General features: G+C 27.2%; 1 protein-coding gene across 1 annotated transcript in view; it reads left to right on the top strand.

Annotated features, from left to right (window-relative positions):
• LOC129988337 (YEATS domain-containing protein 2-like) overlaps positions 1-13,779 on the top strand; it is a 45,821-nt gene that overhangs the window by 26,791 nt on the left and 5,251 nt on the right. Inside the window, exons 10-16 of the mRNA XM_056096539.1 lie at positions 301-1,121; positions 4,287-4,363; positions 7,005-7,084; positions 11,201-11,345; positions 11,436-11,471; positions 11,959-12,179; positions 12,858-12,932. Of these exons, the coding sequence (XP_055952514.1) occupies positions 301-1,121; positions 4,287-4,363; positions 7,005-7,084; positions 11,201-11,345; positions 11,436-11,471; positions 11,959-12,179; positions 12,858-12,932 (1,455 nt within the window). The remainder of the gene's footprint in view (positions 1-300; positions 1,122-4,286; positions 4,364-7,004; positions 7,085-11,200; positions 11,346-11,435; positions 11,472-11,958; positions 12,180-12,857; positions 12,933-13,779) is intronic.

Here is a 13,779-nt window from a genome sequence, read left to right as displayed (position 1 = left end):
ACTTACAACAATCAAGAAAAAGAAAATTATGGAGATTTACAAATTCACAGTCTACATTCCAGAATATTCATCAATTGGAATATTTTAAAATTGCATTATAAAATTTAGAGTTGTTTAGTAATAGCAGTACTACTACTGCAAGAAACTATTTAGTTTTTAAAATACCATGTAAAGAATAGAATTATTTTTTAGGAATGACTGCAATTCTTTTAAAAATGTCTACATCCACATCATGGTTTGTTCGTGTTATGCAAGGTGGAAAAAATTCTTGTTCTTGTTAATGTTCTGATATTTTTTTAGGTTGTAGATTTGCAACTGTTTAAAGCAGATGCCAGTGGAAGCAATCCTTGTGCCAGTCTATCTACCATTCTATCAAACTCAAGTTTGCAATCATCTTATAATTTGCAGCAAAATCATGTATCTTATAATGAATTAAATGCTGATTCAACTATTGCAATCAAAGCAGAACCCGATGTTGAATCTGAAAATAGTGTTGATGTTTCTGGTACAGACAGCTTGATGTCTCCTCCCCCTGTGCAAAATATTTCAAATAAAAAATTACCAAAAGAAAATAGCCCAGATATTACTTCAAATTCTGCTCTTTCAAATGGAAGCTTATTTGATGGAGAGACAAATGATATTCCAGATAGAACTACTATCCCTAAACCAGTTGTTCCTATCGTGACTCTTTCAAGGAATACTGATACAGACTTGAAACCTGTAAATAATTTTGTCTCAAATGGTGTAAATACTGCTTATTTAAAATGTAGAGATAAAGAAGGCCGAGTACTTATAGTTCCGCAGTCCTCTTTGGTTTGCATTAAGTCTCGAAAGTTATCAGGAAAAACATCAACTGTCCAGACAACTCCTGATAAACTGATGAATTCTAAAACATCTGTTCCTTCTTATTTCTTGAAAGTTGTTCCTAATCAGGACAGTGGCCAAAACCAACTGCTTCTCATTGCCATGGCAGAAAAAAAAATACAATGCACAGATGTCAAAATGTCTGCTGAAGTTGCCTGTCAAAGTGGTCTTGGTTTCTCAAATGATAGTAACAGTACAGATTCTTCTCAAAAATTAAAGCCTGGTGTTTTTTGGGATGAAGAACTCAATAATATTAAGTAAGTAATATTATTTATTGAGTTTCACACACTGAATATCTGATACAATCAGACGTTCTATGTGTGAAAATAATTCAAAATAAGTTTCTTTTTGCAATATTGTTACTTAATATAATTTCACAATATACTTATAATTATTAAATTATTTCAAACATTGTTAATATGAATTTATGTTTTAATTTTTTTATTCTTGATTCCCTTGAATTTTCTATCAACATAATGCAAAATTTCATAATATTTCGAATTTATTTTGATTAAATTTAAGTCGAACCTAAATAATGTATGGATCTAGTTTAATTATTATATAAAATGCAATTATGTTAAATATTCCATACTTCTGTATCTTCATTAATCATAAATAAATGGATTTGTTAGGCCCTTCTTTGATTATTGATTTATTATTGAAGAACGTATTTAATATTAAAAATTTAAAAAAAGATTCTATCTTTATTAAAAGCAAACTTTGAACATGTTAATGTTAATTGTATTGTTTACTTTGAGATTTTATTTTACTGTTATTGCATTTAAATTGTTATATAATGCTTATTTTTAGACCTTATTTTTTAATGTCCAATTATATGCATTGATAAATCTTTTATTTATAATTATTATTGCTAGATTTATTCAAATTACTCATTGATTAGTATGTTTTGGTTTTAAAGCTATTAAAATATTTAGACATTATCAGTATTAAAAATATGAAATTAATCTAAAATGCCATTTTCTGTTACAGCATTCATTTGTGGGTAGATTTGTACTGTGGAACTTAGCTTATCAAGCCTAATTTGTTCTTTAATCTCACTCATAATGCATAATTTTAGTTAAGTAAAGTGATTTTTCCATAAGAATCTGTGCAAATCTGGACAATGCATTCCATTCCAAACTAAATAAAATAAAATACCAGCATTGTCTTTGTAGATTTTGCTTGTGTAGGTGACTTCAGAATAGATATATTTCATGCTGTAAGCTAGGGCTCATTTCAAATCTTTTACTTCCATCAGTCTTGCTCAGAGGTGTATATCTCTGTCTCTAATAGTAACAATGAAATATTTAGCCGACAGGCTTTTATAAACATGCAGAGGGAACTCAAAATGGACTCGACTCAATAGACATTCTAAATCAGTGGCTAATTCTTGAAAACTTTCTCCTCATCTTCAACTTAGTTTTGTAGAACTGTGAAAATGACTGTCTGTGAATTAAAACTGTAGAGTTTTCTCAGTTGTGGCTAAATCCATCAGCTTACCAGTTAGAATTCCTAGTAGAATTTCCGCTGCTGTTCTTCGAAGAGAGATTAATTAATGTCCTTTCATCATATCTGTCCAACTTTTTGGATGCTTATGACTTCGAACTGAATCTTGAAGACAGTTCATGATGATTGTCCATCACATGTTTACAGTTGGTTTGGAATATGCAAATTCCAGACATGCATTCCAAAAGAAGTCATCTGATTTAACTTCGAGAGTTCTTTTTCTTTCAGTCTTTTCTCAGTACTACTGTTCTTTGCATGAACTCCTGTAATCTTTTCTTTCTCTCCTTGTATATCTTCCTTTATTTTAACTATACATCTGTCAACAGGATCCTTGATTCCGTCGATTAGGGCTCTCGCATAGATCTCTTTAAATTTTCTTCCATATATTAAGCAAAGTAACCACATTGATGTTTTCAGTCATCTTCACCTGAGACCTCATCAACATCATATACTATAGATTACGCCGCCACACTTTGAGACCAAATATTGAGGAAAGTTCCAGCATCTGAAAATCGAAGGGTTTGATGAATTTGACCAAAGGCATCAATAGCAATTTATTCTATACAAACACAATAGTAACCAAACAGCTCAATACTTGAGGGACAACTGGGCATACAATTCAATACTCGACTGACTTCAGCTCTGTCTCCTGGCTGTTAATAGTTTCTGAGATAGGCCATAGAAAATTATTGGAGCTATTTCCAAAATTCCTATAAACTCTGGAATCCTTTTTGTCACCAAATTTGGCTAGTTTTTTACCAAGGCCAGAAGGTTTTTGATTCATTCTTTCATTAGAGCTATCTGTATAATATTGTCTTCCTTACAAATTTGTAGTTATATATATTTATAAATATTTAAATTGTTCTATGTTCTTGCAAAAATTTTTTTATTTCGAAGTGCCTTTTTTTTTCTTTTTTGTAATAGAAATGAGTATCATTTGAATTACATGCATTGATAGCGGTTATCTATAATAACTTGAAACTTTGTATAGTATTTTAAATGATATTTCAAAAGTGACAAAATAATATTCCTTTCAACAATATGATTTCAAATATCCACTCATATTTTGAAAGACTAATTTTAGAATGATGTAATAAGTTCCCTTAGCTCTTTATATCTAGGTTGAATTTTGATTAAGTATCTGGAAAGATATTTGTAGATCAAATATCAGTGTAGAATCAATGTTATTATTAATAATAATTATAATTTAGAGAATTTTAGGCAAGTCTTATTTAAGTTGAAAATGTTAACTTCATTTATTGTTATGAATGCAACTTCTCTATCTAAATTATCAAATGTTTTTCTTTAAAAAAAAATTACTTTGGGAACAAAAGTAAAAAAAACAATTGAAAGATTGGCAGTCTAAAATACCTTTTATTATTTAATGATTTCTTATATTCAGAGTAATTATTTAGTGCATTAGAATATAAAACATATTTTATATTTTTATTTTAAATATTTGAATGCACTTGTAACTTTTGCATACTTATTTATTAGATTTTTGATAAGAAATTATTGGAGAATTAGTGGACAGATGTCTAAACTTTGAAAATTGCCACTTGAGGTTTTTATCAGTTTCTTTATGATAATCTCAAAAACTAAATGAAAATTGTTTGGTTTTAGTTCCAGTGTTTCATTGAAAACTTCTAAATTAGTTTTGTTTGAAGCTTGGAAATAACTTGCAACATTTAGAAGGCTATTTCCTTGAAACTTGATTGACACATTTTTACTGAATATTGATACTGTTAAAATTTTCAAAACATAAAAACATACATTTTTAAGAATTAATCAATAATTGCAACTATCTATCTGACTAAACTGTTACTCTATGGTTAGGTCTAATTTATTAAAAACATTGTGGTTTGCTATCTTAGAAATTTAATAATTGAGCATTATTTCTTTTTGTTTTATTTTAGGATTGAATACTATAAGTCATTTGTGGATTTATTGAAGAGAGTATGCAAAGCAATACCTCTTGTGAAGAAAAATATTGGTAAGTTATTGTTGATATAATAATCATCTAATAAAATATTTCCAGTTTGGTAGCTGTTTTAATTTGTGGATCAGTTTAAAATGTGAACAGAATATTTACAATAATGAATCAAGCTTTTTTGCACCAATTATTGGAAAGAAATCAAACTTTTAAATTTCATTGTGTATCATGGAACACAAAAAGACAATTCTTTTGTTGTAATATCTATATGAATAACAGTTAGCAAACTCTCATTTTTATTTATTTTAAAGATCAAATGAGAATGTAAAGTAAAATTGTTAGTAACTGTCAGTAATAAGTTGATTCAATTGTGCTGTCATGATATCACAGTCTAGTTATTCTCAATTGGAAATATTTTGAAAGGCCAGAGAAATAAAAACTCGTATTTCCTATGAATCATTTAATCAACTTTGATCAATGGAGCTCCAAGTTGCAAACAAATTTTAACATGCTTTTAAATATTAGAATAATTATTGTAGATAAAAATATATTTATATGTAAATATTCATCTTTAGAATAAGAAGGTTCACAAAATTAAAATATGTTGCTATTGAAAATACCAGTCATATGCCTTTCAATGTTACATTTTGGAATGAGTGTCAAATGTAAGATCTCATTTAAGAACAGATTATTATTATTGGAAAAGTTAAGAGAAACTGTCTTTTTAATAGAACAATACTAAGAAAGGAAACATTTAATAAAAAAGCTAGAAAAAACTCCTTCTTTTTGACATAATTTCCATGCAAGATAGTTTAATTTTAAATTAACTTGATTTAATCTTAACCGGATCTTTAAAAAAAGTTTTAATTATTCTACAGTCGATTTAATTTATTAATGACACACTCAAACACCAAAATATATCCAGAAATAAACACTTTTTAACTATATATCATATTTTTAATGCAAACTATAAATATTATACAAAATTTACATAAGATGCTCTTATTTTTATCAACTTTATTCCAATACAAAATATTATAGAATACAGAATCTCTATTATCTGGTAGGTACTTAATTATATGTTAAGTGATATGTACTAAATGTTAATTTATCTTTTATATAATATAATTTTCAATAATATATAATTGCATAAACTTGTAAAAATAATAGTTTATAAACTGCATTTTTGAAGAATACTAATTTAGTTAACATATGTGGTTGTTCTTAAATGTATGTTTAGAGTATGGAATATGATAACAGCCATTTTTAACTGATTATTTTAATCTGAATTTATCATTAAAAGTATGTAATCAAGTTTTGGGTCAATTTCAAGCATTAGAAATTCTCAAAACAATTTTCAAATTAAAGAAACATTTTTAAATACAAATAAAGTAAAAAAAAAAAAAAAAATCTTATTTCAATATCTCTCTTTCCCCTTCTTTTGGACATTTTAAATTTATTTTATTAAACAAATCTTATTGTTGCTTTGTTGTTTGTTTATATAATAATGCACATAAACATAGCTTTTAATTAATAAATAACAGAATTTTTTTTCGTATAGTTCATAATATTTGTGACTTAAATGTGTGGTAAATCTATTGGGTTGCTTGGATTTCTGGAGGCAAGAAAAGATTTGATATTCAGATTTATTTGTATAGATTTTCTTTTTGCAATGCCACAGAATAGTCTGTATGTTGCTTCAAGAAGCAGGATATTACTAAAGTTTGTATCACGAATATTAAATAAAAAAATTTCAGTTTTGATTAAAAATATTTGTTTGATGTTTACAATAATAAGCTGAGATAAGAAATATGTTAGATGCAACTAATCTATAGCTACTATATTTTGTATATTACTCAAAACTAATAATAATATGAAATTCAAATTTCCTGTTACAGCCAATAATTTATTTTTTTAATTGTCCTTTGAGATATTTCATATGGAATTAGTAATATCCTAGAATATTTGTGATTTGAAGTAGAAAAATAAGCTTTTAAAAATTCATTCCTGTAAATGATCTTAAATCATTTAAATTTAAGAAGAAATTGGTTTAAAGTAGGCAACTACGTTAAAAAATCGTTTTTGTGGAATTATGAATTTTTTTTAAATATTTGAATAAGTTTCTTTACAAAACCTTTAGAATTTTTTTCTAAATCTATTTTTTGGATTGTTACTTGCATTTTTATATTTGCATTTACATATGTTTTAATGCTATTTTACATAATTAAATACTATTTTCTGAAATTTTAATTTTTTTGTTTAAATTTGGTACAACAATTTCTCAATATGATCTGCAATTCCTGATCTATAGAATAATTAATCTATTCATTTGCAAGTATTTTATAATTTTTTTAATACTTAACATTGTGAAAAAATATGCCATGTTATTTATTAAAATTTCATGTTTGAATCCCAATATTTAAATTGTAGATAGAAATACGTCTTACTTTTTAGTTCAGGAACTAGATAATATATTTCTTCCTGTCTGCAAAATTTTAAGCATATCACTTAATAAATATCTGAACTAGAAGATTTTAGTTTTATACCTCTTTAGAAATATATATATATAATATATTCCAGGTTTTAAGAGATTTTGTCACTTAAATTAATTCAAAAATATAATTATGTTTTTCAAAAAATTCATCCTGAATGTAGTCACATTCCTTAAACTATTTCTTAGGTTTTTTTTGTTTTTTTTTAGATCGAAGTTTATATCCATTTTGTGCATCTTCAATGGATGAGTTTCTAAGGTGGACTATTGGTAAACAACGTGCTTGTGAGGTATTGCAAATTCTTCTTTTGAATGAAATCTTAAAATAATTTTTATGCAATTTAAAAAGTTTGTTTTAAAATGCTTTAACCTGTTCAGGACTGGCAGGTGGAGAAAGAAGCATTCACCAGGCCCGTACATTCCAAGAGTGTATGTACCCATAGGATCGGGCAATTTTTTCCGTTAAGCCTAATTTTATTTAAAAATTCATATAAAATCATTTCAGCAGTTAAATGTGCTGAAATTTACAGTTTATTATCATTGTTAATAGTTGAATATTCTGTAATAAAATTGTTGCAATATTGAAAAAAGCAGTTGCGAAATATAACAGAAAATGAAATAAAGAAACGTTTTTATTAAAATAACAATTTAATATTAAAAAATGTTATGTATAATATATACTTTCAGAAAATGACATGCATTTGCATGCAAATATTCAAAACATGGAAAAACTTAATATAAAAAATTACTTAATTGTCTTTAAAATTGTTAAAGTTTATGATACATTTCAAAACGTTGTTTGGGACAAAGCCCTATTAGCAAGTTTTTCATTCATAATAAAATAAATTTCGTTTCCCCCGCTCCTTCCTTTAAGCAACTTTTTTTGCATATTACACACTGTCTTTTTGAATTTTTACCATTTTTATCTAAATATAATTTCGGAAAATGACATCCAATTAATCGTAAACAATTGTCAACTCGTGACACAGTTTGCACTTTTGTGGGATTAGTTTCCTTGTATCTTTGGATTACTTGCTGAACAATATATGTTTGAAATTACAGAGATGAAATTTTTTTGCCTTTTTGTTTGCAGAATAGTATGTTTAAATTTAATAATGCCATATCCAAAAACCTCAAAGCAACCATATCCAGCAACCTCACTTTATAGCTTTTCAAAAAGCTGAGTAATGACAATCTCCGGTATCAACTCCTCTCATGTGCTTATTGCAATGAACTACGCTATGTGGTTTCTTTACATCCTGTCCCGTTTTTTTTTTGCCCCCCCCCCCCCCCCCCCCGTAGGAAGTAGTCCCTTTCTTTGAAATGTTCTCAGCATGATAACTTCTATCCTTTTATTTTTGAATCCTATCACATTAATATCCTCCTTCTGAAACACTGAAATAGAATCCTTTTGAATATGATCAGGAAAATTTGTTGGCGTACCATTTCTGTTTTTTTGCACAGTGCCACAGATATTTGTTTTCTTCTTTTCTGCAAAAGATGAATGGCCAGTTTGGGAGAAACAAAAAATCTACCAAAGTATACATTACATCCTCTATTTTCTAAATTGGCCGACAAAGTTTTTGTAACACATTATCCATAAAGTGCACCGGATTCCATCAGCTCAGTGTCTTTGCCAGTGTAGACAAGACAATTCCAAATGTACCCAGAATTAGAAGCGCATAATTTATAAATTTTTATGCCGTACTGAGATCGTTTGGAAGGAATGTACTGATGGAAGCCAAGTCTTCCTTACCAAAGAACGAACTTCTTTACCTTCCAGGAATATAAAGAGTTCTGAAATTTTTTATCTATTTTTCCAGAACAAGGTTTACCTTTTCAAGTTTTTTTGGGTTTTTTTTGCATCTGGTTTTGACAAAAAGTGCAGACATTTCAAAATTTCCAAAAACGTATTTCTTGACATGGCAGAACTAAAAAAAAAGGAGTGCAAAGTAATGGATTTGAAGAAGAATACATTTTAATTGTAGATTTCTTAATTATACTCATTATTATAAACAAACTCTTATTTCATTTCCCGTCACTTCTGTAATGCATTTGGGTTCTGGTGATTTTGATAAACTTGGCTCTGTTTTAGATTTTTCAAAAATTTGTTTGTTTCATCAACTATAATTTCATCCTTGAAAAGCAAATTTAAAAAAGTATAATTCTTCTTCAACTGGTCCCGAACTATTTATGTGGATAACTCTATTTCTAGAAAATTCCAGGGATGGTAATTCTTTGATGTGTTTTTGCAAATCATAGGTATTTAAATTATCTGCACTATTATCACCATAATAATTATTTCATTGTCATCTGAATAGTTAGATTCTCTACTGCTTATATTCAAAAAATAATTTTTCTCTGTTTCACTCTCTGGTTCAGTCATCAATTTAGAAATTTTACCCCCATTTAAATATTTTGCTCTTTTTACCATAGTGACTAAAATAAAACTGACCCGAAATATCTATATATAAAAAATAGATAAAAACTATCTAGCAAATCCCAAATGTGAACAATAAATCTACACCTACATAAACCAATAGTTAATATTTTATCCATCTTAGTCAAAATATAAATGTAAATCCAGAGCGCAGTCAGTCAAGGTCCTTTAAATGCCCAAACCTCTTGAGCGAACTGAAAAAGTGTAATTGTTTATATGTTTCAGTACCCAGATCAAATAAAAGAACTCGGAGCCAAATGAGCATATTGAAGGTCTGTGTCCTGTGAAACATTTTTTGAAATTATAATAGCCTTTAACTGCCATCTAATGCTATTTAAAAATTTTAACAAAACATTCCAAATTGAAATCATGCCTACGTGATTGTGAACCCCTGGAGAGGGAAAAGTTCATCTCATATATGATACCATGGGATGGGAAGGGAGAATCTCGTGGTCGTGTACATGTAAATTCACATTGTGTAATTCACGTCGTCGTTAATGTAAATTCACGTATTTAGTAGCATTTTTGATGACACTAAGAATGTTGAATATTAAATTCTTTATCAGTAGGAATATTTAAGATACATATTTTACATTTGTTATGATTTATTATTTTTTAAACATATTGGGGCACAGATACAGCTTTTAAAAATATCTTTTAAATCTCAAAACTTTGATTTTTAATACTTAATATTTGTATGTCATTCATTTCTAATAACAAAATTATAGAAATATTTGGTATCTGAAATTAGTTATCATTTTTATTTCAATGATCATAAATAATCAGAATATATAATTTCTGAGAAATTAATTTTTTAATAATTATTGTTGGTTGAAATATCTTCCCAAAACAATCTGAATTGTTTCTAAAAATTAAATTCCTATCAATTTTTACTGCTTGTACTCCATTTGGCATGCATTTTGATTTCTTGGACATTTCTGCTGATGAAATAATTAAATAATCAGAGACTAAGAGATGTATAGCATATTACTATACAAATCTGTTTTTATTGGTTCTGTCATATTATCTATTTCTTCCTGGAAACATACAGAAGGAGCATGATTTTGTATCTTGAAACTTGTCTTATAGACTCTTCTGCAGTTCAGAAGCCATCTATCAATCAATTTTTTTTCTGGTGCAAATTCCAAAAATTTTTCAACAATTATTACTCTGAAGAATATTTAACCTTTAAGTTTCGGGAGCCCAAACTCAGACAAGTTACTTTGAATACGGGCATTCTATGAGAAAAGCTAGAAGATGCTTTCCCCTTCTTTTAAAGGTGATTGTAGGAAATAACCTTTCCAATTTCGACCGCCCGTAGTGGTAATTGGTGATCTATCCTCTCCGTTGTAACCAGGTTGCTTTTTTGCAGTTTTGCTACGTCTGAACCCTAACACAGTACTGTATATTTTTCCAATAGAGTAAACAATGTAATAGTAGTCTTTAAAAAAACCATTGCTTGAAAAAGATAATTTTTGTTTCTGAAATGCAATTTGCTTAAAGGAAACATTCAGTTTTTCAGAATATACTTTAATGGTGGAAGCATATCTTTATAACAAGAGTAACCTCAAAGTTTGTTGCAGATTTCAAAATGAAGCAATAGTATTCTTTTTTATATTTCAAAAAATATTATATGGAATAGTGTGAATTTGAATAAAAATTAACTTCACTTAGTGAAATAGTTCATAGAAAAATAATGAAAGCATATGAAATAATATTGATGATAAATAAGTGAAGCTGAGCTGTTAGCATTTGTTTGAGAAATATTTTAAACCAAGGTTATTTACAAAATTTCTTTAATTTTATTAACTCTGAAAATTCTGACATATTAGGATTTGAAGCAGCATTCTTAAAGGATCTCATTTAAGAATCTGTTTGAAAGTTTGAGAAATCATTTAATTCTATTTATTCCAAATATAGCTAGTTATTGTTGCATGATTTATTTTACCTTCAATATGATTTTTAGTGGAAGAGAGCTGGTTTGGTGCGAACAGCCATCTTGAACATTCTTAAGAAAAATAAATTTCCTTACGCTACAGAAGAAAGTGTGTGGCCAAGGCATGTCATTATGACTTGGTGTCGAAAAAATGGCTTTGTACCAATGGTGTCTGGTAATTCTTTTTTTATTTGAATCATTTTAAAAAAGAATATTTAACCTTATTTTTTATAAGATTTCTGAATTTAAAATTTTGTTTTTCTAGAAAAGATGACTCTCCTACCAGAACCAAAGTGGTCAGGTATAATTCATTATTTCTAAAATGTGATTGTGTAACTTTTGAATAACATTGATTTAATTTCCATGCAATTTCTTTCTTCTTAATTTTAAGAAATTTTTTAATGTATTATTTAATGCCTTGTATTGTAGCTTTTGTCATTCATTCTGTATTAAAACAATCAGTAATCTATTTGATAATTGGTTGGCCTTCCCAATATAATCTTTAATTCAAAGAATTATTAATTTATGCTTCAGAAATATTTAATTTTCAAAACTTGCTTTTATATTTCTGTTTCCAATTTAATAGAAGTATTTGGCATTTTGTTTTATTTTGATATCTTATTCTGAATTTCTAAATTTGATTTCAGCTACAAAATATTTTAAAAATATATTTGATAAAATAAATAATGCTTTATAATATTTTCAGGCTATGATGTTTCGGATCAGAAGTTTTCATTACTTTTATAAAAGTGCCATACATGTTTATTTATTTATTTATTTTCTTGCAGGTGTTGAGCTATGTTCTGTAAGCAATGCCAATGATTTATTTTGTAGTTTACATGAAGATCACACAAAATTAGATTCAACTGAAGATGATTTAGAAATCGATATTCTTGAAGATACCAAGGCAGATTCTTCAATACTTAAAAATAACCAAAATCATTTACCCCTGACTCGTATATCCTATATCCATCCAGCAGCTGCTTTTGTGAAAGAAGTATCATCACAGGTGAATATTTTTGGTACAAATGATAAATCATTAAAAAAAAAAAAAAAAAACTAAATTTTGATTGGAAAATTTCTGTTGCTAACAGATTACAAAAATCAATCTTTTTTTATCTGAAAGAATTGTCTGGGTTAGGGAAATGTTAGGTTCTCCTAGTAAGAATTGCTTTTACATGCTATAAGCCAAAATAAATAAAGTCTTTTTTTTTTATTATTATTTGTGGATATAGTCTTATTATACTGAAACTAATTATTAAACTAAATACTTAAGTTTCTCAAGACATTAATGATTTTTATCTGAAAGATTTTTTTTTCCCCCACAGGATCATTAGTCATCTTGATTTTTGCATTTTAAAATGTGAGATTTGTTGTGCAAAAATGTGTTAGAATCAATTCAATATATTGCTACATTTAACAGTTTTAGAAATTTTGTAGACATTGCTGAGGTCAAGGACCAGGACTTAATTGTAAAAGGATCAGCAACAATTTTTTTAAAATTTTAAATAAAAATTTAAAATTGAAACAAATATTTATAAATTCCTCCAATAATATTCAAGTAAATTTGTTTTGAAGCTTAGAAATTTTGGAAAATTAATTCATTGTATCTTTTTATTGAATCATCCTTCATATAGTATAACTATGATTTAATTTTCTATGTAATGATTTTCTGTTGCATTTACAGATGGGAGTGAACATTAAGCCTATAGAAATGGAACCATCTATATTCATGCCAACTATTGAAGAAATGATATTAGCAGTAAGTATATCTATAATCTAAAATAGTTGCTCTCTTTGATTCAAATTGACTCATTTAACTTTTTTTTTTTTTTTTTTTTTTTCAAATTGACCTGTTTGTAAAGATAAAAATTTTTAATCAATTTTTCACACATTTTCTGATGTGCCAGTTTTAAAAATTTGTGCTTTAGTGTTTTCTCAGAATAAAACATTATTTTGATATTTTAGAATTACATAATACATACTCTCCAACAGCTATAGAAATTAGGTGAAACTTACAGAGTTACAGATATATAGTAAAAAAATATGGATTATTATAACAAATGTCAAAAATGTCTTCTTCCCAAATCCTTGTTCACAGAAATGTCAATAATGAAAGAGTTTTTAGCATGGTTATTTTTTTAAGAAAATGGAATCTTGTTCCAGCATGAATGCAAAAACTGGAATCACTCCTCATACCACAAACTGTTTTGATATTTGAGAGTTTGTTATTCTATGAAAAAATTTTTTTAATCTCTAACAAAAACAGTGTTAATTTTTTTGATCAACAAAATTGTGTTGTGGGATTTAAAATTTTTGTAAGCAGCTATCCGGTTTCATCAAAAGTAAAGTTTTATCATTTATTTTTATCTGCCACATGAATAAATAAATTTAAAAAAATTCATTTATATATTTAACCAATAATAAATGTTTGTTAAATAATTTTGAATAATGTTTGAAAATATTTGTTATAATTAATTAAATTTCTTTGGAAATATCTATTCTTTAATAATTTGTCGATACTTCATTATATGTTATACAGTGGTAGGAATTGCTATCGGTGACCATGCAACTGATGTTGGAAGGTATGTGGTCAATTAATTAATTGA

The sequence above is a fragment of the Argiope bruennichi genome, chromosome 10, assembly GCF_947563725.1.
Source record: "Argiope bruennichi chromosome 10, qqArgBrue1.1, whole genome shotgun sequence".
In the NCBI taxonomy this organism is placed as follows: Eukaryota; Metazoa; Arthropoda; class Arachnida; order Araneae; family Araneidae; genus Argiope; species Argiope bruennichi.
This window is presented reverse-complemented; position numbering and strand designations above follow the sequence as displayed.